This window comes from Microtus oregoni, unplaced genomic scaffold, assembly GCF_018167655.1.
Source record: "Microtus oregoni isolate MIOR12 unplaced genomic scaffold, Mior012 000008F_ref0000371, whole genome shotgun sequence".
Classification (NCBI taxonomy): domain Eukaryota; kingdom Metazoa; phylum Chordata; class Mammalia; order Rodentia; family Cricetidae; genus Microtus; species Microtus oregoni.
In genome coordinates, this window is record NW_024543067.1 from 58,736,915 (window position 1) to 58,761,857 (window position 24,943).

The 24,943-nt window shown below is 37.9% G+C and overlaps 1 protein-coding gene and 1 non-coding gene across 3 annotated transcripts in view; one reads left to right on the plus strand and one right to left on the minus strand.

The window, feature by feature from the left end:
* Positions 1–24,943, minus strand: part of Arhgef12 (Rho guanine nucleotide exchange factor 12) — a 132,089-nt gene that overhangs the window by 49,831 nt on the left and 57,315 nt on the right. Inside the window, exons 2-8 of one of the 2 annotated variants that reach the window (XM_041657884.1) lie at positions 24,588–24,611; positions 23,450–23,535; positions 21,260–21,316; positions 6,613–6,711; positions 5,781–5,830; positions 2,430–2,487; positions 72–250 (exon numbers count right to left, since the gene is read on the minus strand). In XM_041657884.1, coding sequence (XP_041513818.1) covers positions 72–250; positions 2,430–2,487; positions 5,781–5,830; positions 6,613–6,711; positions 21,260–21,316; positions 23,450–23,535; positions 24,588–24,611 — 553 coding nt within the window. The remainder of the gene's footprint in view (positions 1–71; positions 251–2,429; positions 2,488–5,780; positions 5,831–6,612; positions 6,712–21,259; positions 21,317–23,449; positions 23,536–24,587; positions 24,612–24,943) is intronic. The other variant, XM_041657885.1, reaches the window with a different exon arrangement.
* Positions 18,026–18,132, plus strand: LOC121452041. The gene has a single exon (XR_005974778.1). It is a non-coding gene; the product is annotated as a U6 spliceosomal RNA (small nuclear RNA).

Below are 24,943 nucleotides of genomic sequence, written 5' to 3' on the forward strand. Positions count from 1 at the left end.
AAATTCCTCATATAACAGCAAAGGCATCTTTATCTAATTGAGCATGTACTGAGACGATGTTCTAGTCTTACCCCCATGAGCACAGGACTAGTAATTCTCTCCATATTCCCAGCTGCTCCAGGGGAATGAGGGGATGCCATAATGGGAGACATATGTCCAATGACTGAGGGTTCTACTTCAGAATCAGCAAGCGGAATCTGGGGCGACCCAGGTGGGCGTCCCTGGACAGTGAGAGCTACATAGGAACCAGCTGGAGGTGGGGAGGTGGGAGAAAAAGAAGAAAAGGAAAAATAACAGTGTTGAGAATCTTTTTAAAACTTTTTTCATTCTTTTTTTCTTTAACTGGGGTAGTGGGGATTGTACCAAGGGAATGTATGCTAATCATCAGCTTAGACTTACCCCTAAGCTAAATCTGTACCCTTTCAAAATACTTTTTATCTCGAGAGAGCCTCACTGAGTTGCCAAGACTAACCTTGAACTCATTCTGCAGCAAGGCAGCCTTTGAACTTGTCGAGCTCTTGCCTCAGCCTCCTATACGCTGGCATCACAACTGTGCACCACAATGCCCAACAAGTATACCTTGCAAGGCTTTCAGCCTTATGCTCTCTGTGAAAGTCATTCGTTCCATCTTACTAGCCCATATGCTTACCTCGCTTCAGCTCTTTCTCGCCTTCTTTAACTGGTTCAAGGAAATCAGAATTCAATCACTCTGATAATGTTTGGAATGCACATTAAAAAGTAGGCCACAAGATAGCTCGTTAGTATAAGTGTGGTTCCCAGGGTTACTTAAATGAGGCAAACAGCCAGGACACAGTCTTTAAAAGAGATCACCATTAGAGCTGGTGATATAGTTAAGTTTGCAGAGTGCTTGCCTACCATGCATTATCCTTGGGTTCCAACCCTGCCAGTGTATAAACTAGTTATGAGGTTTATGCTTATATATTGTCACTAGGAAGGTAAAGACAGTAGTATCAGAATTTCAAGGTCAGTCTTGGCTATACAGTGGGCTCAAGGCCAGCCTAGGCTACATAAGACTCTGTCCAAATCTCCACTCCCATCCACATTCCCCAAAAAAGGCCTTAAAAAAAAAATCCAGTTTTTTGTTTTTAAAAAGAACTCAGATAGCTGACTAAGCTGGACATGGTACACACATGTAATTCCATCTCTGAAGAAGCTGAGGCAGGAAGGCTCAAGTTCAAATGCCAGCCTAGGCTATCTAGCAAGTACTAGTCAAGCCTTACCTATACAGTATAACCCAGTTCACTGAATTTATTCCAAAAAACATCCGTCTGCTCAGTAATAACAATTAAGTAATTCTGGTTGGCCATAAATAACTAGTGTACTTACTATGAAATTATCTGACATAATCATACATTCCTTTTCTATTACATGCCATTTATTTTCAGCTTTCTCTTTGAACTTTTATTTTTCCTTAAAAACATGACAAACCCCCAATACCCAAGCCAGATCAGAACAATTTCTTTGTTAGGTTGTTAGGATTGTGAGATTCGTGTCTTCTTTCTCTATTGCTGCTGCAACAGTCATGATGTCATTGGTGCAAAGAATGAATCTGGGGCTTCCGGTGTACAGCATGTCATTCAGACCACTCAGTTCCAATAACCCAAGTCCCACCCCATCACATCCACTTATAAGCAAAACTCACAAAACCACTGAACCGTCTCTTGAACCTGTAAATACAGAGAAACTGCAGCCCAAGTGCTGGAGCTTGGCCTGCCTCCCTATCAGCTCAGAGAAACATCAACCACTTAGACTCCACATTACATGAGTGCTGCCAGTTGCTAATGGAAGTAGGTGAAGGCAGGACATAACTTTGCACTTCACCAAAAGATTTTCTTGAATGACACAATAATTTACTGATCTGAGGTAAGGTACTACATAATTTCTAAAGTTCTTCAGGGCATTCTATCTGATTCTCAACCTCCTTGCTGTCAGGTGATTCATATATGCCTTTCAAATACATGTATTGGATCAGGAAGTTGACACAGATAATTACTAGCTGGGTAGTAGTAGTACACACCTTTAATTACAGCATTCAGGAGGCAGAGGCAGGTAGAACTCTGTGAAACTGGTCTACAGAGTAAGTTCCAGGATAGTCAAGGCTACACAGTAAAACCTTGTCTCGAAAACTCAAAAGAAAAAAAAATTACTAGTAAGTTTTTACTTAGACCTTCCAATGTGTGTATATGGGGAAGGGAGTAAAAACCACCAGTCATGAAGCTAAATCTAGTTTACAGACTGTTTTGTCAAATGAAGCTTTATTAGAACCTATGCTACAACAACAAGTTCCAGTAGTCACTATGTAGTTCACAAAGCCTAAAATATTTGCTATTTGGCCAGTGCCAGAAAAATGCTTGGTGACCCTTTAAAGAGTTTGAGAAAACAATTAAAAAGAAATAACATTCACCTACATCTGATTAGTTTCACCACCTCCAGATGGTTTGAATGAGTCACCAGAGTCCCATTCACCTGTGAGAAAATGAAAAGGTATGCATCAGACAGACCTGATTAAAACAATAGCTATATAGTGACTTTAGGAATTACTGTGGACTAATTATAATAAACATTTGATCCAAATTAATTTTTAACACTACAGATTCAGCAACAAAATGACTTGAAACAAAACAAGACCTTCATTTAAAGGTGGTGGTACTTGGCCACCTGGCTACATGCATCTTAGGATAGCTAGGAAGGCAAGCCAATACATTTACAGATGACAATATCATATTGCAGTGTAAAAGGGGTGAACATCCATAATTTAAACAAAGTTTCAACTTAGTCAAAATGGTAAATACAAAATATACTTGAAAAAAGATTTACAAATTCTTCACAATAGGACTAGAGAGAGATGGCTGGAGTTTAAGAAAACTATATCGCTCTTCCAGAGGACCCAGGTTCAATTCCTAGCACCCACATGGTAGCCCACAATTATCTGTAACTCCAATTCCAGGGAATACATCCAACGCCCTCTTCAGATCTCCATGGGCATCAGGCTCCAGTGTGGTGTACAGCACACAGGAGGGCAAAATATCCATATATTTTTTTAAAAAAAATTTTAAGTTAAAAAAAGCCAACAACAACAAAACCTTCACAGATTTGTTGACATACTCCAAGTCAAAAAGATGTCTTTAGGGCTGGGGATGTAGCTCAGTTGGCAGAGTGTTTGCTTAACATGCATGAAATCCTGGGTCCTATTCCCAAGACTATATAAACTGGGCACTGGTGGTACATGACTGTCATTCCAGCACAGAGGAGGAAGAGAAAGAGAATCACCTACAATAGCATTCAACAAAAATTTTATTTGCTTTTAATTATTAACAGTTGAATGATTTTTCAAAATTATAATAAAAAAATGAAAAGTACAAATTATGTAACAACACTCAATTTACTTTTTCCCAAATACAATGTAATCTTTATAAAGAAACTTAATTTTCAGACAAATTGGGTATAAAAATGCTAACCAAGGTCTCCATTAAATGACACAGTGTCAGACACTTACAGTCCTAGTTTTGGGGAGATGGGACAAGCCCTGAACCTTGCTGGCTAGGCCGCCTAGTCTAATAGGCAAGCTCCAGACCAATGAATGAGCCTGTCTAAAAATCAGGTTAACAGCACCTGAGTAACACCACTAGAAGTTGTCCTCTGGCTTCTACACACACATGTATGTGTACATGTACATACATGCATGTACAACATATACACAATACACACACAAGGAAAAAATACAACAGTATGCTCATCATGTCTCCTGGAGGTGTTGCTACTAACTACAACATTAACATCTGAGATAAACTTGCAAACATGGGATGCTCCGCTTTTCTTCTACCATACCGTCATCTCTCAGCACTGATACTGGAACCTTCTTTTTTTTTTTTCAGTGATAAAATTATGTTAAATTTATTTTTGAGTCCTAATCATATTTATGCCAAACTGCTACATGGGTCCAAATTCCTAAGAAGAACCAGAAGGAGGAGAGAACAAGTCTAGAGCACCCAGGCTAGTGAGGAAGGATCGTATTTATGAAGGACCCTTATAAAGAAAGCCTACATGATACAAGAGCAGCTGTTACGAAGAGGAATAGATTCCATATAACAACTTTAAAGAGAGAGATATGATGCTAGGACTGACATCCACTTTAGAAATTTAAATTAATTTGAAATAAGCTAGTTCATGAATATTGAGTTAAATAATTCAATTAATAAAAGACATTTTTCCAAAGATGAAATTTTATTTATTTTATTTATTTATTAAATTTTATTTAAGGAATATTAATATAAATTTCCTGAAAAACTGCCTTTATGTGACTTTCTTTTTTTTTTTTTTTCATCTAATCTAGCCTTTCTTAAAGCCATGGGTCTTCTGCTCTATCCTCAGTTCATGCACACTTAGGCTGTGAGTTACTGACAAGTTTTCAGTGTGTAATAAATCTCATGGAGTCCATCTGTACACAAATTTCCTTCGATATATCTAAAAATAACTGGCTGATCAAAGGTTGTACATTTAAAAATTTTAATACATATTTACAAATTTCTACCAAACAGATTTTACCTAACTGATAATGAAACCTATGAAAGAAGCCATTCTACTGTATCTATTATATGCCAAGTGTGAATCATTAATCATTAAACAATGACAATGAAATACATTTTTCATATCATTTTAATTTCTCTTTCACTTATCAATTCTACTGACCATATTTCATGAAAATGCCATTTACCTCAATTACTCTGAAGAATTATCTGATAAAATTATTTGCTAATTTTTCTATCAGAATTATTATTTTATTAGTAATTTATTCATTTAATTTTTTTTATTTTTATTTTTTTTGAGATAGGGCCTGTAGTCTAAGAACCTGCTAGGTAGATCAGGCTGGCCTTAAATTTGTAAATATCCTCTCGCCTCTGTTTTCCCAGAGTTTGGATTACAGATGTGCCCCACCAAGTAAGTTTATTTTTTGTAATTAAAAGGTACTCTTGGGCCGGGAAAACAGCACAGTAGGTAAGATGCTTGCTGCACAGGTTTGGAACCCTAGGCTCCATGAAAAATCTTAGTGTGGCTTCCCAGACCTCTATGCCACGCAGAAGAAAAGGTTTGGGGAGAAGGACAAAAAGTAGAAACAGAAGGATTTCTGGGAATTCATCACTGCAAGCCAGCAGAGAGATGGGGGCACAAGGGGCAACAAGTTCAGTGAGAGACTCTGTTAGGGAATAAGGCAGGCATTGCTAGAGGAGGACTCCTCTGATCTTCACACATGTGCATATACATATACCTGCAACATGTGGACCTACATGCATATACCATGCGCACACACAAGTGCTCTTGTTCAGCAGGTAAAATGCTTGGTTAGCAGGCTTCAGCTACTCATCTCCTGCATTTTTACTTTTTATTCTTGGTCTGGAGCTGGAGATCAAAGGCAGGCCTGGAGTATGCAAGGACTCTATACCAGCCCTCTTTAAAAAGCTCATCTGCAACAACCATCAGTTCGCAACAAACAACACATCAGCACAATCCTATTTGTATGAGTACTGCTTGCTAACAGATTAATTTGGACAGAACTGAGTTTTAAAAGGTGAACTTCCTACTCAAGAACAAATACGATTCCGTATATACAAGCCTTTTATCATGCCTTTAAGTAAACAGTGATGTTAACTTTAAAACAAATGAAAGAGAGCTGGTTTTATAAAAATCTAGATAGAAAAAGGAACAGAGACGATGTATGTTATGCAATCATATCATGAGTTCCACAGTAGACGTCACTTTACCTTGATGATTCGGTCACCTGTTTGTACTCCAGCCCGCATGGCTGCTCCATCTGTGGAAGAAATGAATTGTTTAACATGCCATTCACTGATAAGCTTTCTTGAAAGAGAAGTAATGTAACAACAATTAAAACATGGGCTGTAAAGTATAGCAGACTTGGGTTCAAATCCTCCTACTACCACCCAGTGCTGTGTGAATAAAACTTGTTTTATGATTTTTTTTACTTGAAAACTCAATATTATCTATAAAGTGTTATCACTTTTAATACAATATAATCTACCTGAAATCACAGCACCCAAAACAAAACAATCCAATGTACTATAATAACAAAAGATATGACTACCATTTGGAAGAAACATCCATATGTCTTTATTTCTATTAAAGTATTACTTTAATGCTACAAAGAAATCAAGTTGTAGAAATACCTGTTAAGTGATGACATGTAAAACATCATGACCAAGAAATCGTGTGGTTTCTATAGCTACAGAAGAACTGTTTTCTTTCTATAAAGTCACTTGAGACAAATCAATTCTATAACCCCAAAGACAAATACAGCACAAAGGTCCAGATCCTGCAGTCTGTGTAAGTCTACTCTGAGCAAGAGACATCATTTAAGCTTTGTTATGCTACCCTGTTTGCTTTCCAAGTGACAAAACTGGTTTTTGTTTATGAGACAGAGTCTCACTATGCAGCCCGGGCTAGCCTGGAACTCACTATATCTATCAGGCTGTCTGAGTAATCAGAGATCCCCCTGCCTCTGCTTTCTGAGTGCAAAGATTAAAGAAAATGTACAATCATGCCGCGAAACAAAACTATTTTTTTAAAATGTCTTGCCTTCTTTGACAGATTGTACGAAGACTGGATTGTCTCCACTGACTGTCAGCCCAAATCCATTGTCGTCTTTCTGGATGATCACACAGCGTTGAACAAGGCCTGCAGAACAACCACACAGTAAAGGAAGGAGGAAGAAAAAAAAAAGAATGAAAGACAATGATTATGTATTAATGATGAACTATTCTCCACCTGGAGAAATAAAGGGTAACTCATAAAGCCCCTATGAACACTAATCCCATAAAACAAATGTAAAAACATTACAAAGAACAATGGGTACCAGTGACAATGGAGAACAGTGTGGACTATCAAGGACAAGGTACAACAAACTGAAACGGATGGATTTTTAGAGATGGGACAATTAAAAGGAAAGGCAATTCACAGCTATGCTACTAATATATAATAGAAATTCTTCCCCCTGGCTCTGTGCTTAAAGAGCAAGGTACTAACCCCCTCCCTCCCCCCCAAGAAAAACAAAAAAAAAACAAATAGGCTTGTTGGTTATGAATATCATACGGAAAATTTCGGAGAAATCCAATCTTAATCTCATAAAAATATACTGAAGAAAAGACTGTACAAAGACAGGAGGTGTGTGCGGAATACCTGCAGCTATTCTCCCAGGGGCTACGGGAAGGGGAAGAACAAGAGGAAAGCACACACGGAAGTACCTGTGAACTCAGCTATTTCATCTCCAGCACATACTTAGCTAGTTCCTTCTATCTAAATAAGAAACCAACACCAAGGCAAGATAAGAGAAATAGGAACCCGCAGGCTGGATAGAGGGCTCATGGTTAAGAGCACTTGCTGCTCTTCCCAGAACTATTGTCAGGAGGCTCACAAAGGCCTGTAACCCCAGGGGACCTAATACCTTCTTCTCACCTTCATGGGGTACCCACACACATATGTGACATATACTTACACAGACATATGCACATATATACAAAAGAAAAGAAAAAATATTTTTAAAAGAGAGAAAATGGAACTCAACCAAAAAGAGAATAATGAAGACCCTTAACTCTAGGGTAGCCTGAGACTTAATGTATGCTTTCAGCTTCACAGACACAGAGCAATTCATCCAAAGCCAAAGTATATGACATATAAAATAGCACAAAAATGATGATCAGAAAACCAAAGCTTCTAAAAGTTTACAAATAATCTTTAGTAAGTCTAACTAATGTATAAAAGATATGTGAACGGTTGTATAATAATGACATAATCTTGTCATTTATACTTTCTGATGAGTCTGACTATGTAAGACACGAAACAGAGCAAACCAAACAGTGGAGAAAGCAAATCTCCACACAGAAGGCATGAACCTGAGCATGCACCTCACACAGATCTAGTGTTAAACCCCCAGGGCTGAGGACTCGTGCCATTGCTCTTCCTGCATAAATCCTGAGCTTAAATCAGAAAGGGATGGGGTCATCACAATAATGGGCCAAAGGCCTAAATATAAGACCAAAACTTTAGCACTGGCCTGGTGGCGCACACCTTTCATCTAGCCTCTCTCTGGAAGCAGAAGCAGGAAAATCTAGTGAGTTTCAAGACCAGCCTGGTTGGGCTACATAGTAAATTCCAAGTCTTAAAAAAAAAATAAAAAAAAAAATAAAACTTAAAAAAAAAAAAACCTAAACTAAAAATACTTAGAAGACACGAAAGAAAAAAATTCAAGACCTTAGGACAGTGGTTCACAACCTTCCTAATGCTTCAACCCTTTCATACAGTTCTTCATGTTGTGGTGACCCCCAACTACAAAATTATTTCATTGCTACTTCACAATTGTAACTGTGCTACTGCTACGAATCGTAATGTAAGCATCTGATATGCAGAATATCTGATATACAACCCCACATGTTGAGAACTGCTGCCTTAGGAGGTAAGCACAAATTTCATTAGGCAAAAAATGTATCATCAAAGGAAAAAACTTATAACGAAGCTGTAGCAATGAAAAGGTAAGCCATACACAATGGAGTATAAAATCTAGTAAAAGTCAGGTAGTGGTGGTGCATGCCTTTAATCCCAGCACTGGCAGCAGAACCAAGCTGATCTCTGAATTCATGGATAGCCAAGAATACACAGAGAAACTCCACAGAGAGAGAGAGAGAGAGAGAGAGAGAGAGAGAGAGAGAGAGGAATCAAAATAATAAATAAAATAAAAATAAAATCTAGAAAAACTTTGTGCTCTGTGTCCAGCTTATGCTTTAAAAGCAACTCCAGGGGCTGCAGAGCTGGCTCAGCAGTCTAGAGCCCTGGCTACTCTTGCAGAGGACCCGGGTTCAATTCCCAGTACTCAAATGCAGCTCACAACATCCTGTAATCCCAGTTTCAGAGGATCAGTAACCTTCTTCTGGCCTCCAAGGGCACCAGGAATATATGTAGTAGATACACGTACCATAGGCAAAGAATTCATTCACATAATATAAAAATACATCTTAAAAAAATAAATGTCTTCTTTAAAAATCTAATTCAATAATGAAAGCAATATTAAAAGGAATAAAGTATGTAAATGAGAATAAGAAAGACACACTGATAGTTAAAAGGCACATGCAAGGTACTGCAACACTGAGGAAAGTCTGAGTTCAAACCAGAGTAGAACTACTATGTACCAATCAGAAGGCCAACAATGGAAAGACTGAGCACACCAAGTGCAGCAAAGATGCAGGTGACTGGAATTCTCTTAACATTGTCAGTGGAAGTATATAAACTCTTGGAACAACAATTTGGGAACTTCCTATAAACACATCAAGTAACATTTACATATGAAAACAATTCAAATGTCCATACAGACAGGAGTTATGACATAGTCATACAATCGAGAAGAGGGGGGGGGATACTTTCATGCATATAGCAAACATGGATGAATAACAGAAGCATCATGCTAACTACATGAGCCCACACCATACAAGAAGGAGTAAGAAAGGCTAAGCTACAGCAGCAGGAAGCAGAAGAGTGATCACCAGGGATGAATGCAGCTGCAGAGGAACAGGGAACTTTCTGAGCAATGCACATGATCTATGCTTCAATTAGCATAATGGCTACATGAGGATATTCAGTTGCCAAACTGCTCCAAGCCACACAGTCAAAAGAGTACAGTCTTATTTTTTGTAATAATACCTCAATAAAATCAGCTTTCAACATTAAGAAATATTATAATCTTTCAATTCTATTAATTATTCAATTGTAAACAGCATTTGTTTTTCACAAACACACCATCTATACAAAACATTAAATTGTAATGAGGGCAGAATAAAAATAATCCATCAGAGGCCAATCTTTTTTTTTTAATGTCTATGGGTGTTTTGCCTGCATGTATGTGTGTCTGTGGACCACAAGCACTCCCCGTCTACAAAGTCCAGAAGAACTGGAGGTGGAGGCAGTCACTGAACTGACATTAGAGCTGGGTTGCTTAGAAGAGCAGAGGTTCTCTTAACTACTGAGCCATCTCTCCAGCCCCAGAATTAAACCTTTTAAGATTTGATATGGTATGGCAATATAAGAAGATAAACAAGTTCAGGACCAGTCTGGGATATATAGCAAGACCTTAATTCTTGCTCCCACCACCACCCAAAAAGAAAAAATGGGCTATGGAGACCCCTTTAATTGCAGGAAGCTAAGGCAGAAGACTCTTGAGTTGTGAGGGAAAGGATGGATTCGATCTCTTTCACATGCTCTGCACTGTTTCTTTCTGCATCAGAGAAGGATGGATGTGAATACATGAAGTTGAAAGCATTCTCTGTGTTCTTTCTGTTTCTATTGTGTGGAACAGTTTGAGAAGTATTGATTGGTATTAGTTGTTCTTTGAAAGCATTCTCTGCAAATCTCTAGTAAACAAGATCAAAGAGTAAGGGCATAGCAGAGCTGGAGGTATGACTCAGTGTGTTAAGAGCATTTACTGTTCTTCTAAAAGACCAAGTTCAGTTCCCAGCACCCACACCAATAAGTGGAGCTGGGGTTACAGGAAACTCAAGGGTCTGGCCTATGTAGACCCCTTGTACGTACCACAAGTTGGCACACACATAATTAAAAACAAAAATATTATTTTTTAAAAAGAGTAGGGGTTAGAGAGATGGCTCAGAGGATAAGAGCACTTGTTGCTTTTGCCAGAGAACTTGGGTTTGGTCCCTAGCACCCATATGGTGGTTCACAACCATACTTAATTCCAGTTCAATGGGATCAAATGATCTCTTATGACCCCTGATGGCCATGAGGCATACACGTGGTACACATGCAGGAAAAATACATAAATAAAATAATCCAAATAAAATTAAAAAAGGAATAAGCAGCATTTTGTAGAAATTTTCTAAACCCCATGCTTGCTTTTTGTAAATATAAATATCTGTTGCCTCAACATTATTCAAAATTTCAAAACTGGCATTGTGACTTTAAAAATAAAATTCAGATGCTTCCCTGTTTTTGCATACTGTCTTATAAGAGCTGAAAACCATGGTATAAAAGGCGTCTTCTCTGTGTGGTACAGGCATGTGTGCTTACACAAGTATGCACATGTGGGAAGCTCAGAACACAATGTCAGGTTACATTATTCTTTAAGACAGTTTCTCACCATTCAGTAAGACTAGCTGGTCTGCAAGGCCCAAGGATCTAACTGTCTCTGTCGCCTCAGCTTTACAAGTACACTAATACACTCATACCATTAATATAAATGATCCTCAAAAGGAGTAACCCCTTTACATCTTTGTCTAAGTGTTTACTGTTGTTTTAAGACATGGTCTCAAGATACACCATGTAGCCAAGGCTAGTCTTGAACACCTGATCCTCCTGCCTCTACCACCAGGTGCTGGGATTTCAGGTGTGGGCTACCATGCTCCAACTACCTTTTGTTTAAACAAGGCAATTAGCTGTCAATAATGAAAAGAGAAGAAAATTGTCAAAGAGCAGGGCTTCTTATTATAGGCAGTTTTAGAAAATGAGACAACAGGAAGTCCCCAAGAACTTAAAAGCTTTCTCTAAACACCGCGACCAAAAAGTTTTCCCTGGTATCCTGGTAAAAGACAGAGTCTATAGACTTCCACTACACCCTCTGTTTATTCCTAAAATTCATTACTGCTTCACATAGACATGTACTTGTTTTTATTCTATTACTGTTACATGTCCCAAGGGTAGAGATGTTCTACCTGCTTCAGAACCTGGTGTACAGTCTACTTGGTAAAAAAGGAAATTCTTTAAAAATTGATTAAGTAATTAATTCCAAAAAGCAGAAGAGTCTCTAGATGGAGAGAAGCTCAGAAGGGAAGATAAACAGCCATGGGAAAACAAAAGTGCCTACTGGGCACAGTGAACTTTATAAACATGATTAGGTCCCCAGCAGACTGCTAAGGTCTGGTATATCAGGATCCCATAGAAAGTGCCTACTGTGCACAGTCAACTTTATACACATGCATAGAGCCCCAGCAGACTGCTAAGGGCTGGTATGTCAGGATGCTGTAGAAAGGCAAAGTCCACTTCCTCCCTTTTAAGTTGCTTCTGCCTAACACACTTCCTTTTTAAATTTTTGTTTGGGTTTTAGAGTTATTTGCTTTTGGTTTTGTGTTGTTGCTGTTTTTACTGTTTGTTGTTTTGTTCTTTAAGATGAGACCTCACTATGCAGCACAAATAGTCTCCCACTTAAAATTCTTCAGTGCTGGAATCATAGACCTGTGTCCCCTATCCCTGGCTCTTCCATTCTACACCTAAAGAAGATTAGATAGATAGATAGATAGATAGATAGATAGATAGGTAAAGAAAGAGGCAGAAGAAGAGCAGCCCACACATCCTACTTCTTTCTCTTCTGCCATTTCTTTCATATTACTCACTTTGGTGATTCTGTGTACCTTTGCAGACGAGGATTTAGCTCAGTGGAAGGCCATGTACTTAGCAGGCATGAAGCCCTGGGTAAGATACCCTGCACTCTCCCTACCTAAATCTCTAACTGCTAATCTGAGATGCTGGTGTTTTTTAATATGTAAGAAAAAGGCCACTGCAAAATGCAAGTAAGTCTTACCCATACAGCCAATTCAGAAGCAGCTGAATCCAAATTACCAGTACTATTCTGCCCAATCCTATGTGTTATCTGCACACAATTAGATTTGTGGCAATAACAAATTGAACCTCTGATCTCCACATTCAATACCCTGGCTTGTAAAAGTGTGTATGTATGTGTGTGCAAACATACGCACACGCAAAAAAACACACACTAATTTTTTAATGTACTATGGGGATGAGGAGACGGCTTAGAGGTAAAGCATGCTTATTCAGTCATGAAGAGTAGAGCTTGAATCCCAGCATCCCTATCACAACCACATGTAACTATAGTTTCAAGAAGTCCAATTCCCTCTTCTGGCCTCTGTGGGCACCCTCACTCGTGTGTGTACATACACAGACACAAACAAAATAAATTCAAATCTTTGAAAAAGTAGAAAAATTTATTTTCCACAAAGGAAATTTAAATAACACTCAACCATTTTTTGTTGTTGTTGTTGTTGTTGTTGTTTGGGTTTTTTTTGTTTTTGTTTTTCGAGACAGGGTTTCTCTATGGCTTTGGAGCCTGTCCTGGAACTAGCTCTGTAGACCAGGCTGGTCTCGAACTCACAGAGATCCGTCTGCCTCCCGAGTACTGGGATTAAAGGCATGCGCCACCATCGTCTGGCTATCCTAGTTATTTTTATTACCCTTGACTAGTTCTGGGCCCTAAATCATCTCATTTTTAATAATAAAAATCATAGCCCTGAAGATTATTCACAGTAGAAAAACAACTTAAGGGCATGGTAATAAATGATCTGCCTGGTAACTCTCCAGCTGTAACAATTTAATTGCCCACCTGTCCCTAACTAATAATACCTCTACTGATAAAGTTTTCTTTATTTCCTGTCTTGATTTTGAGCTTTCACCTCAAAGCTAATCAGTTGGGATCAGGCTTATTCACTTAGTGACGCAAAGATGCTCTATCAAATTTACACAAACATTAGCCTTTCCTAAGTTGTATTTTGTCATAATAACAAAGAACAGTTTTCTGATATAACAATATAGACATAAAACCAACATAAAAACTGCTTTTGGAAGCACACAGCTATAATCCCAGCACTAGGGAAGCAGATCTCTGTAAATTCCAGGCCAGCCTGGTCTACAAGGCAAGTTCCAAGACAGCCACAGCTACACAGAGAAATCCTATCTCAAACAAAACAAAACAAAACAAACAAACAAACAAAAATTACTTTTTTTTTTTGTTTGTTGCTTCCTTGTTTTGAGACAGATCTTGCTAGGTGGCTCAGGAGGTCGGCTTTGAACTCACTATCTGTGGTCCTCCTCTGCTGGGCTTACAAGAGCACACTGCCCTGCCCATCTAAAACTGCATCTTACTCAACAGGTAACTACCAATGAGAGTATTTTGAAAGTGAAAAAAACTTAATCTCTGGAATGCTTTGCAGGGGGGAAAAAAGCAGTAAAAAGTCCGAAAATTGCTGAGAAGATATGCTCAAGTTCTACTATAAATATATTCCTGAAAGAGGGTTACAACTATAGTGCCAGATAGTAAATTTAAAGAAACTAAAGTGTTAAACATGTAAGGCAATATGCTAAGCCTTCCATACTACATTTGCTTTAAAAAGCAAACATTAGTCTTTCTTCACCTTTTATTTTATAGCATGAACAAACAAACTTCTCTAAGTCTCACCTCTTAAGAATTAGCTGCAGGGAAGGGTGTGGAGAAAAACCATGTGCAACCTAATAAAAACAGCTCAGTTTTAAACTGCTGCCAGACGTACGTGTTTTATGAGTAAGACCGCTGATAATCCTTTGATTAAGAAGCTTCTGCCTTCTAAATGTACAAAACTGCCAACACGAGGAACCTCAAGCTCCAAGTACACTGACTTCATTCTTTCAGATGCCCACCAGAAACAAATCCCTTTTCTACACTACATTTTCTTCTCTTTTAAAGTTTTTTTGGAAGAGAAGAAAAGAGCCAATTAAGATGAGCCTAGATTTTATTCCATCTATTCTCTCTACTAAAATACATCATCTTGATTTCAACAATGGTTCATTCAAAAACTCACTTCCAGCAAGTCAGGCATTATGGGATTTGCAACAATGAGTACAGATGTAAGCAACTCCACACAAAGCCAAACGCCAGTGTTCAGAAACAACAAATGTAGCCGGGCAATCCTAGAAAAGCATTGCGAGGGAAGCAGTATTTAATTTTTAATTGACAAAATTGTGTGTTATTTTCTGTCTATAATATAATGTTCTGAAGTACACACACTGCAGAATGGCTAAATATAGCTAATTAATCAAAATTTTCCTTCATATGGTTCTTATTCTGGTAAGAACACTTAATTCACTCTTTTTACAGCTCAAGAATATAACACATCCTCCTAAGGCATGAAGGACAACTGCTATCTCAAACTTACTCCTCTTATCTAACTGCATGAAAATGATGTATCAGAAACTGCAGAAGGAAAACTAAACACTCAAGATAAGAGGAATTGCACTGAGCAAAACAAGAAGACCAGGACATACTCAGGAAATAAACATCTGGAAGCAGCCTGGTACTCTGATGTGAACAGAAGATTAGAGCAGAATGATAAATTGGAAACAATGTACAGTATACATCTGTGCTTGCCTAGTAAGTGAATAACAAAACCATTATTTTAGTAATATTAATTTGACAGGTCAAAACAGGCTATAGAATCAACATGAAATTGAGGTATACAAAGTTATGAATCTAAAGCTGGACATGGTAACAGAGGTCTTTAATCCCAAACACATGCACACACACAGGATCATGGGCACAAACACAAATGTATACATACATTGGCACAAAACAGACAAAAACACACATGTGTATACACACAAGAACAGAGATACAAACACACATGCACACACATACAAAAACCTGTAGGGTTAAAGTGAGCTGCCAATCAAATAAACAGACAACACAATAACAAAAGGAAAAGAATCAGATCAAAGAAATGTTCCAGAGAGCAAGAAAAGGTTTCAGCACTGCTGAGCAGTTGAGAGGAGGTGTGAACGCAGACAACACTAACAGGTTCTCAAACAAGATATTTTGATTTACCTTTAAGATAGTGTGAGTTCAGAAGCCAGATTTCAAGGAAGAAGAGAAAAGAGTAAAAGAAGAGAGTCTGGATTCTGTATATTACTGTTTTCTTTAAATTTTTTGACTGTAAAGGAGCTAAGTACAGACATTTCATTGTGTGGGCTGCTAAGCTAAACCAGCATATATATTCTAAACTTATCATGACTTCCAAATTTGGGTTTAAGGATATGTTGCTTTGAAAAAGAGGTTCTTCTTTTGTTTACACAGAAGGTGAGAACCTGTGGATGGCCTCCAGGCAAATATGGTCTCATAGACCACACCCTCCTGAAAGGTTGCCGTGAACACCCAACTGCTGACTGAGATGACTAGTACACAGGATACACCATAAAAGACCTGATTAACAGCGCCCCCAATTAGCACAAAGCAGTATGGATAAATCTACGCCCATATTCTCAAATATTGTCTATAAATGTTCTTTTACATTTAAAGGGGGATATGATATAGATATGAATAATTTGCATTGGTATAAATCTTTATTTATTGATACAAATTTAAGGTCAATTTTGATATGTATATATGTATTTCTGATCTTGATTAAGGTACTGTAATTGTGTAGTTCATTTAAAAATGCAATGTATAATTAAAAAATATAGGTTAATAGATAATCATTTATAATAGTCAAGTTTGTAGTCATGTTAGTTAGATTTTCTAGATGTGCATAGATATATTTCAGATAGGCATTCTTAATATCTTTCAAAGACTACAAAATATGGCATTTAAATTATTTTACTAACTTAGGACTTTTCATAACAATGAGACGCATCTGCTCGTGACAGCACCAGCTACTTCAAGAGGAAGATGGACATCAAAGAGGCTCCTTATGGAGTTTGCTAGCCATTTGGGTAAGAAACTGCTCTTGCCTGGACTGCTTCACTGGACATACAGTACCCACAGAGAGATGACTGCTAAACTTGCCTAAAGGTGAGATGATCCTTAGGGGTTCCTGCTTCATAAAAGAGTCTGTGAAACATTCTGCAGGATACAGAAAAAAGTGACTGGCAAACTGCCAATATAGGCAAAACTGTCTTTGAAATTTCCTGCTTCATGAAAAAGTCTGCTGGATACTATGGGCCTGTAGGATAAAGATGGATGCCCCAACACTACAGAAAAATTTTGGGTGACTGTCCAGGCAGTGAGATGTCTCTGTCAATTCTAGAGTTTTGGAAGTTGCTTTTACAATGCACTTCCTATTTACTTAGGTAATAATATATCCTTCTGGAGTCTTTGGTGGAGTTGAAGAATTTATAGTTATAGTTTTCCTTGGTTATGATAAAAGATAAAGTAAATACAAGTATTTTAACTGTAATTCTTATTTGATAGCTGTTTTGTTATATGTAATTTTACTATGTTAAAGTTAAAGCCTTCCTTTTTGTTTAAACAAAAAGGGGAAATGGTGTAGGAGGTTCTTCTGTTCATATCTTGCTTTCATTAGTTAATGAATAAAGAAACTGCTTTGCTCCTGATAGGGCAGAACTTAGGTAGGCAGAGAAGACAGAACTGAATGCTGGAAAGAAGGGCAGAGTGGGAGAAGCCATGGATCTTCTGCCTGAGATGGACACTGGTTAGAATCTTGCCAGTAAGGCACAGTCACGTGGCAATACACAGATTAATAGAAATGGGTTAAATTAATACGTAAGAATTAGCCAATAAGAAACTATTGGCTAATGGGCCAAGCAGTGTTTTAATGAATACAGTTTTTGTGTGATTATTTCGGGTGTAAGCTAGCCGGGTGGAATGTTCTTTGCAAAGCTGAAGGACAGAGAAAATAATAAGTTGGTGGGAGCAAGAGTCAAACCAAGAGTTTTCCTTTTAAAGATATAAGAAACTTGAATGAGAGAAACACATAATATTTAAAAATTACTCTCTGAAATACACAAACCATATCCAGGCACAGGTTGATCATTCCTAATACAAAAATTTGAATTCTATATTCCAAAAATCTGAAATATCTTGAATGCCAGCATAATATCACAGTAAAAGCTTCACATTAACTACACACAATAAACCTCAATCGACCATTCACAATTACTAAAACTACTACCTTCAGACTATGTATATTTAGTATATATATATATACATACATATATATATATATATATATATATATATATATATATATAAAATGTATAAAATACAAGCAAAGTTTATGCCAGGATTTCAATTCCACCCCTACAAATGTACTGTATATATGAAAGTATTTCAAAATCCTAAACACACCTGGTCTCAAGCAGTTCAGGTAAGGGATACTTGTGCTAACAGTTTGCTTCTAGAATGGCCTAAATGTTCATCTCCACTCAAAACTTATGTTGCGTGCTCGCTTCGGCAGCACATATACTAAAATTGGAACGATACAGAGAAGATTAGCATGGCCCCTGCGCAAGGATGACACGCAAATTCGTGAAGTGTTCCATATTTTTTCTAACAACGTGGTCCTCATTGAGGACAATGGGAACCCTGTGGGGACTCGGATTAAAATACCTATCCCAACCAGCCTTCGCAAGAGGGAAGGCAAGTATTCCAAAGTGTTGGCCATAGCTCAGAACTTTGTGTGAGCAGTGTGCCTCTGAGCCATGCAGCCATTCCCTTCACACTGGTGACAGTTGGAATAGAATAAATGTTTTACTGCGTGCTTCCTTCCTAAAAAAAAACAAAAAACAAAAAACTTATGTTGCTACCCTACCTCCTAACGTGATAGTACCTGCAGGCAGGCTTTGGAGGTAGGCAGAGTAAGAGGAGGTGATGAGGGTGAGACTCTCATGACAGAACGAGAAGAGACACCAGAATCTTAGTCTCTGTCCAGAAGGTCCATGTAAAGGGACAATAAGAAAACAGTCATCTGCAACCCCACCAGCTTACAGCAGCACTTATATATCAAACTTCCAGCTTCTAGAAGGCTCAAAAAATAAAATTTCTATTCTCTAAGCCACACAGACTATGGTATTTTGCTATAGCAGCCCAAGTATGTTAAGACGGCTTTTAAAAGACATAGCTTATTCTTACAGATTCCCTCATACCACCATAGCAGTCCACCAAGTTCTTCATTACAGTATTAGACATATGCCTTCAATCCCAATTCTCAAGAAGTTGTGTTGAGCTTAAGGTCAATCTGGACTACTACTGAGTTCAAGGCCAGCCAGAGTCACATAGAAAGACGGTCTCACAGCAACAACATCCCAGGATGGTGGTGTAGACCTGTAAGTTCAGCACTCAAGAGGTGGTTGCAGAGATCAGGAATTGAAGGCTATACAGGGCTATATGAGCACCTATCTTAAAAAAAAAAAAAAAGAGTACATACAATAAGAAATCGGGCATATTAAAATTACAGTTCAGAAAATATATCCATACACATGCAATGAACTCCAAAAGGTACAGGAGAACAATGGAATGTTGACCAAACTACACTGGAGTTTTACAAAGTTTGCTTTCCTCTTCAAATGGGCAAAGTCAATCTAACCCTCAAAGCAGCTCTAAGAATGGCAAAGTGAGTTTGAAATTATAAGTGACATCTATACCGGGCACCCAACTAAAGAATTTGATCCCAAGAGAAGAGAATGTACACTCTCCACAGCTTGAAGTGGGCTTCTAACAAGACCCTCACTGAGCAGGATGCCCTTGGCTGCTGGGACTCTACTTAAGTCATGCCCTATTTCCAGTCTTTCCATGACTCCCTAGTGTGTACTCTTCACCTAAGCTAACTGCACACACCATGTTCACAAAGAGAGGCTAGCATTCGCATGCCAGCTGTCTTAATTAACTCATCTCTCTAATGAATGTTTATCGAGGAGTCATAGTTCAGTTCCTTCAACAACAATCAAAAAAGGAATTTCAAGGGTTCTCAAGGGACAAATGCACTAAGAGGCCACACCCTACTTCCTGAGCACCACTCAAAATGCTTCTGTTCCCCCGGGCAACGGCGCGTCTGGACTAGTATAAAACTCCTATCACTCTAAGAAAATTATTGGCACGGTATTTTCTGTCAGACTCCTAAATTATTAATCTCATACAACATGAACAAGCTCCTACACACACTGCAAAGACCTAGAAAACTGGTGAGCAAAGTGAACTGCAACACTAAACAGGCTGCTGGGAAGGACGAGACACACAGATGACATTCACAATCCTCAGCAAAGAAAAAGTACAGGAAGAATCTTACACCAGAAACACAGAATATTTAAAGACTACTTTAGCTGGGCAGTGGTGATGCCGCCTTTAATCCCAACACTCAGGAGACAGAGGCGGGAGGGTCTCTGTGAGTTCAAGGTCAGCCTGGACAGAGCCAGATCCAGGACAGACTCCCAGACTAAACAGTGAAACCCTATCTCAAAAAAACAAAAACAAACAAAGAAACTTGGAAGGAAAAATGCAATGTGCTACAAGGCTTGATAAACATTTCCTTTTGAACAGAAAAGCGTTATGAACATGTACCTAACATAAAGTACTAACTGTTTCAAAACCAAATACTAAGGTTTCACGGCACTAAGCAGTATCAAATGCCAGCAGGCATCAATTGTCAAATATTCTCAAAGAAGTATGGACAATTAATTCCTTCCTTTTTTTCCTCATATAGGGTCAAGTAAGAAACAAATACACCTAAGTAAACTTCCACCCAACAGATTTTGGCTCTGTTAGAGAAGACTTCATCTGCTTAGTCTTCCATTGAGGATTTTCAGAGTTTTGTTCCAGACAATGCCTTACCTACTTATTTCCCTTAACAACCTAACTAGGGATGGTGCAGGCCTACTATCCCAGTGCTCAGGAAGCAGTGGCAGGAGGACACGGCAAGATTGAGGTGAGCTGAACTACAAAGAGTGTTCCAGAGCAGCCCGGGGCTGCACAATAAAACTCTGCTCCAATGAGCTTCAAAAAACAAAGAGGAAAGATCTACATGAACTTCTTAATGGTTTGTTGTATTTAGGACAGCAGGACAGAGTCTGGAAACACTTGGATTTTCACTGTGTTCACTCATCATTCAGGTTAGACTTACTCTTTATGTTTTTAACAGGAAAACTTTCAGAAAGAAGGAACACATGTTTTAAGCCTAAAAATAAAATACTTAAAATTTTTTGCAATTAGAGATACATTTTATAAGGATGACTTTTCCAGGTGATAAAACAATTAAAAATTATAAATGAAAGATAAAACAAAAACTTCAAAGAACTCCTAACACATTTAAATAATGTCAGAACTCTTCTTATAAGAAATGACTGAGTTGCTTAAATTCTACATAATTCAAAACCTGTGAATGAGACCAGAGAGGCTGGCAATAAATTCAAAACCCATCCACGCTATTCAGAGGCTCCTGACCCCATTTTCCTAAGATAAACAAGGGGGAAATGGGGAACACGGCCTATTCTCAACCTATCATGTTAGTTTCTTATCATCTTAAGCTTCCATATCACAGCCACATCGAACCCCAGGCTCCCTTTCCCTGCAGAAGATCATGCCATGCAGAGCAGACAAGAAAGGCTGCAGTTACCAAAACAAAATGAGACAAAATGAAGCAAGCTGCAAAGGTGCAAGGCCGCATTAGCTACATCAGCTTACCATAGATCTCGGATCTACTTTCCTCTGAACTAGACTTTGTCTTCTTGGAGGAACTATCTGCACAAGAGCGGGAGAAAAGGAGAGATATAGAAAATATGGAGACCAATGGAAGGGGGAAACTTTATGGGGAATAAAAGAATGAGTCATGATCAAGTTAAATCGTGCAAACATGAAGTATGAACATCACAGGTGATAGAACTTAGAAGTCAGTCATGAACAGCACAGGTAATGACATATTTACAGATTATGGAAGAAAAGACAGTGAATAAAAAATACAAACAAAACAACACATGAATAGTCTACACAATATCTCATCTGATAATTGTAGAGTTGGCAAAAGCACTTCAAGCTATACTCAGTTCACCATGAAGTATGGTGCCTCTTAGATAGATCTGTCTTTGGAAATGGGTGTCTCATAGACAAGCGTACAGAATATATTTAACAAGACTAAAAGGATCATGACAGTTTCATGAATTGGGGAAGAAACTGTGACCATTATTAAAGACAATAACTGGCTATAGAAATAACTATAAGCCTCTGAGCCCATGACCTGGAATCTGGGCATGAGAAGCACAGAGCTTCCATGGAGATCTCTGACATGTTACTACTCTCACCACAAAAGCCACCTAAAATAACTATTAATTTCTTTACTACTACCCAAGATGTAAAGCAAATAATTCATTACTTACTTCTTAGTTTTCCCTTCTTAGACAAATACTTACAATATTTTTTCAAAATTAAGAAAACTATGCTAAAACACATGAAATATTTCAATTATTCACACAAAACATCAACATTCTATTAAATATTTAAAATTAATATTTCTAAGTAAAAAAAAAATTTTTTTGCCTTTTGAGACAGGGTTTCTCTGTGTAGAACTTGCCTTGTAGACCAGAATGGTCTCAAATTCATAGAGAGCAGCCTGTCTCTGCCTCCTGAGTACTGAGATTAGAGGCATGTGCTACCATGACTGGTAATAGTAAGAATTCTTTAAGAAATATATTTATGCATCTCAGAATGGTGTACTGTTTATCTTTTGCCACAGGGACATGCAACTAAATAAAATAATATATGCTCAAAGAACAAATAAATTTCAAATAGAAAAACCAAACACTAAGATTACAAGGAGAAAGAAAATAAAAACAGCAGAATTCAATGTCGGGTATAATATTAAGGATATTAATTATGGGCCAGGCGGTGACGGCGCATGCCTTTAATTCCAGCACTCGGGAGTCAGAAGCAGGCAGATCTCTATGAGCTTGAGGCTGGCCTGATCTACAAGAGTTAGTTCCAGGACAGTTAGGGCTGTTACATAGGGAAAATCCTATCTTGAAAAACCAAAGGGGGGAAAAAAAATTATAAATTATGTTGGCTAACATGAAAATTCTAGGAAAACTCAGCATGATGGAGGCTGTGAAACCATTGAGTTCGGAACACTTGAAGAAAAGGAAGGATTTCTGCTAGGCACCGTGACACATGCCTAGGGTGGCTGAAACAGGAAGATCATAAATTTAAGGCCTGCCTGGCCTACAGAAGAAGACTGTCTCAAAAAACAAAAACATTACAAGTCGAGCAGTGATGGTGCATGCCTTTAGTCCCAGCAATCGAGGCAGGTGAGGTGGATCTTTAAGTTCGAAGCCAGCCTAGTCTACAGAACAAGTTCCAGAGATACACAAAGAAATCCTGTCTCAAAAATTAAAAACAAACACAAACCAAAAAAAAAAAAATGGTGGGTAGGAAAGAGGAAATAAAGGGATTTCTATTCATTTGCTTACTCAAAATGTGGTAATTATAATTTTTTCAAGTTGCATCGCAGCTACATAATTCACAGCAATAACACCTGAATTCTAAAAGAATGCACAAGTTCCCAGATGTTAACATCCTTCATTTTATGACACACGAGTAGTACTTATGCCATGACTCATCTTGACTCTAAGACCTCGGTGTACCCTCAATCTCCAATCATTACACCACTATTTCTATGACTTTCATGATTCCTACAATGATGCTTCCTCTGTGGCATCTACAATGCTGAGTTCAACATGCATTCATTCCTGTAGATTGCAGCAATATTATATAATTGCAGGGCATGACCGAGGGGTAGAAACAACCACACCTGAATGCTTCAATTCACTTAAATTTTATGATTCGGAATTTCACTATTCTTTGGAAAAACAAGAGTATTTTTACCTGTGGGGTCAAAATCATGGGATGTACTGCGTTCAACTTTCTGTTTCTTATCTGTTGGTGACTCTCGATTCAAAATACTTCCATGCCTAAGTTAAAAAAAATCAAATATTTACTTTAAAATAAAGCATAACAATAAAAATTCATGTAAAAAACCTACACAAATGTATATTTTTATGGTGTGCATGTGTGTATTTATTTGCACATGTGTATGCAGGTAACCATGAAAGTCAGAAGTATTAGGTCTCTTGCAATTGGTATTTTGCCAATGTGGGTGATGGAGACCAAAATCTGATCCTCTACAAGAGCAGCAAGCCCCTTTAAACCACTGAAGCATCTTCTCGGCCCCACACAAACAAAAAAACTAAACACTAAGTTTGTCTTATAATAGCATAGGTCTCTATATTATTTTTTCAAAGATCTTTACAATTCCACCTATGCCATATATACTACACAATTTATTTTCTTGATTATGAAAGGTCCTCAAGTAGTAGCAGTACTTATCATTAATTTTATTCTTAAGAATAACAGCCTACAGTTTACTAATTTTTACAGTTCCTTTTAACGACCATAAAACATTGCCTCAAAGAATTCAGCACAGGGCTGGATAGACGGCTCAGCAGTCCTGAGCTCAATTCCCAGCAACCACATGGTGGCTCACAATGTGTGCAACAGCCACAGGCACAAACAAATCTGAGTCTTTTCAGTATTTTTCCCATTATTGTCTTAAAATAATTAAAACTAAATCAGTGCCAAAGTTCATTAAAGGAAGCAAGAGGCACTCCAGTGACAACACATACCCAAACTAGCGATCCATTTTCACCTCCCCGAGCAACTCACAATTCAAAACAGTAACAGGCTTTAAAATTAAATTTCTTCATAGGGAGTGACCTTAAAGTGTCAATTTGAATAAACTTTTAAAATGCTTATATTAAAAACATTGAAAATATTATCAAAACAAGGCTGTGTTCCAGAAAAAATATGCAACACCTGTTGTATTTGAAATCTGTGAAGCATTATGAAAGTTTGTACTACTTAAATCCACGCTCTCAAAAACCACAAAAATCCCCATCATTTCAAAGGAATGCTTCTAATTAAAGTCTAACTCCAACTTCCGTATAAAAGAAACTGAACAACTTACCTTATAGGTTTTTTGAGGGGAAACCTGAAACAAAGGGAAAACAAGAACAAATATTCGTCATTAGTTTACCTTATAAAGATCCTATTATCACAGCTACTGACTGCATGAAGGCATTACAATCTTATACTAACTTTCCCAAAGCAAGACAACAACGGGGTCAGAGGTCCTGCTCTGTTTTTCAACCTGTTCTTTCAATCTCATTCTCATTTATTTTTAGCTTTTATAACAGAAATTTTGGGGGAAAATACCTTTGGAGTATTATTAGCTACTAAAAATATGTTCCTCAAGTAGAAAACAAAAGGATAAGTTTGGTTTTGCTTTGTTCTTCTGGGTTCTGAAGCTCAAAGAACCAAGTG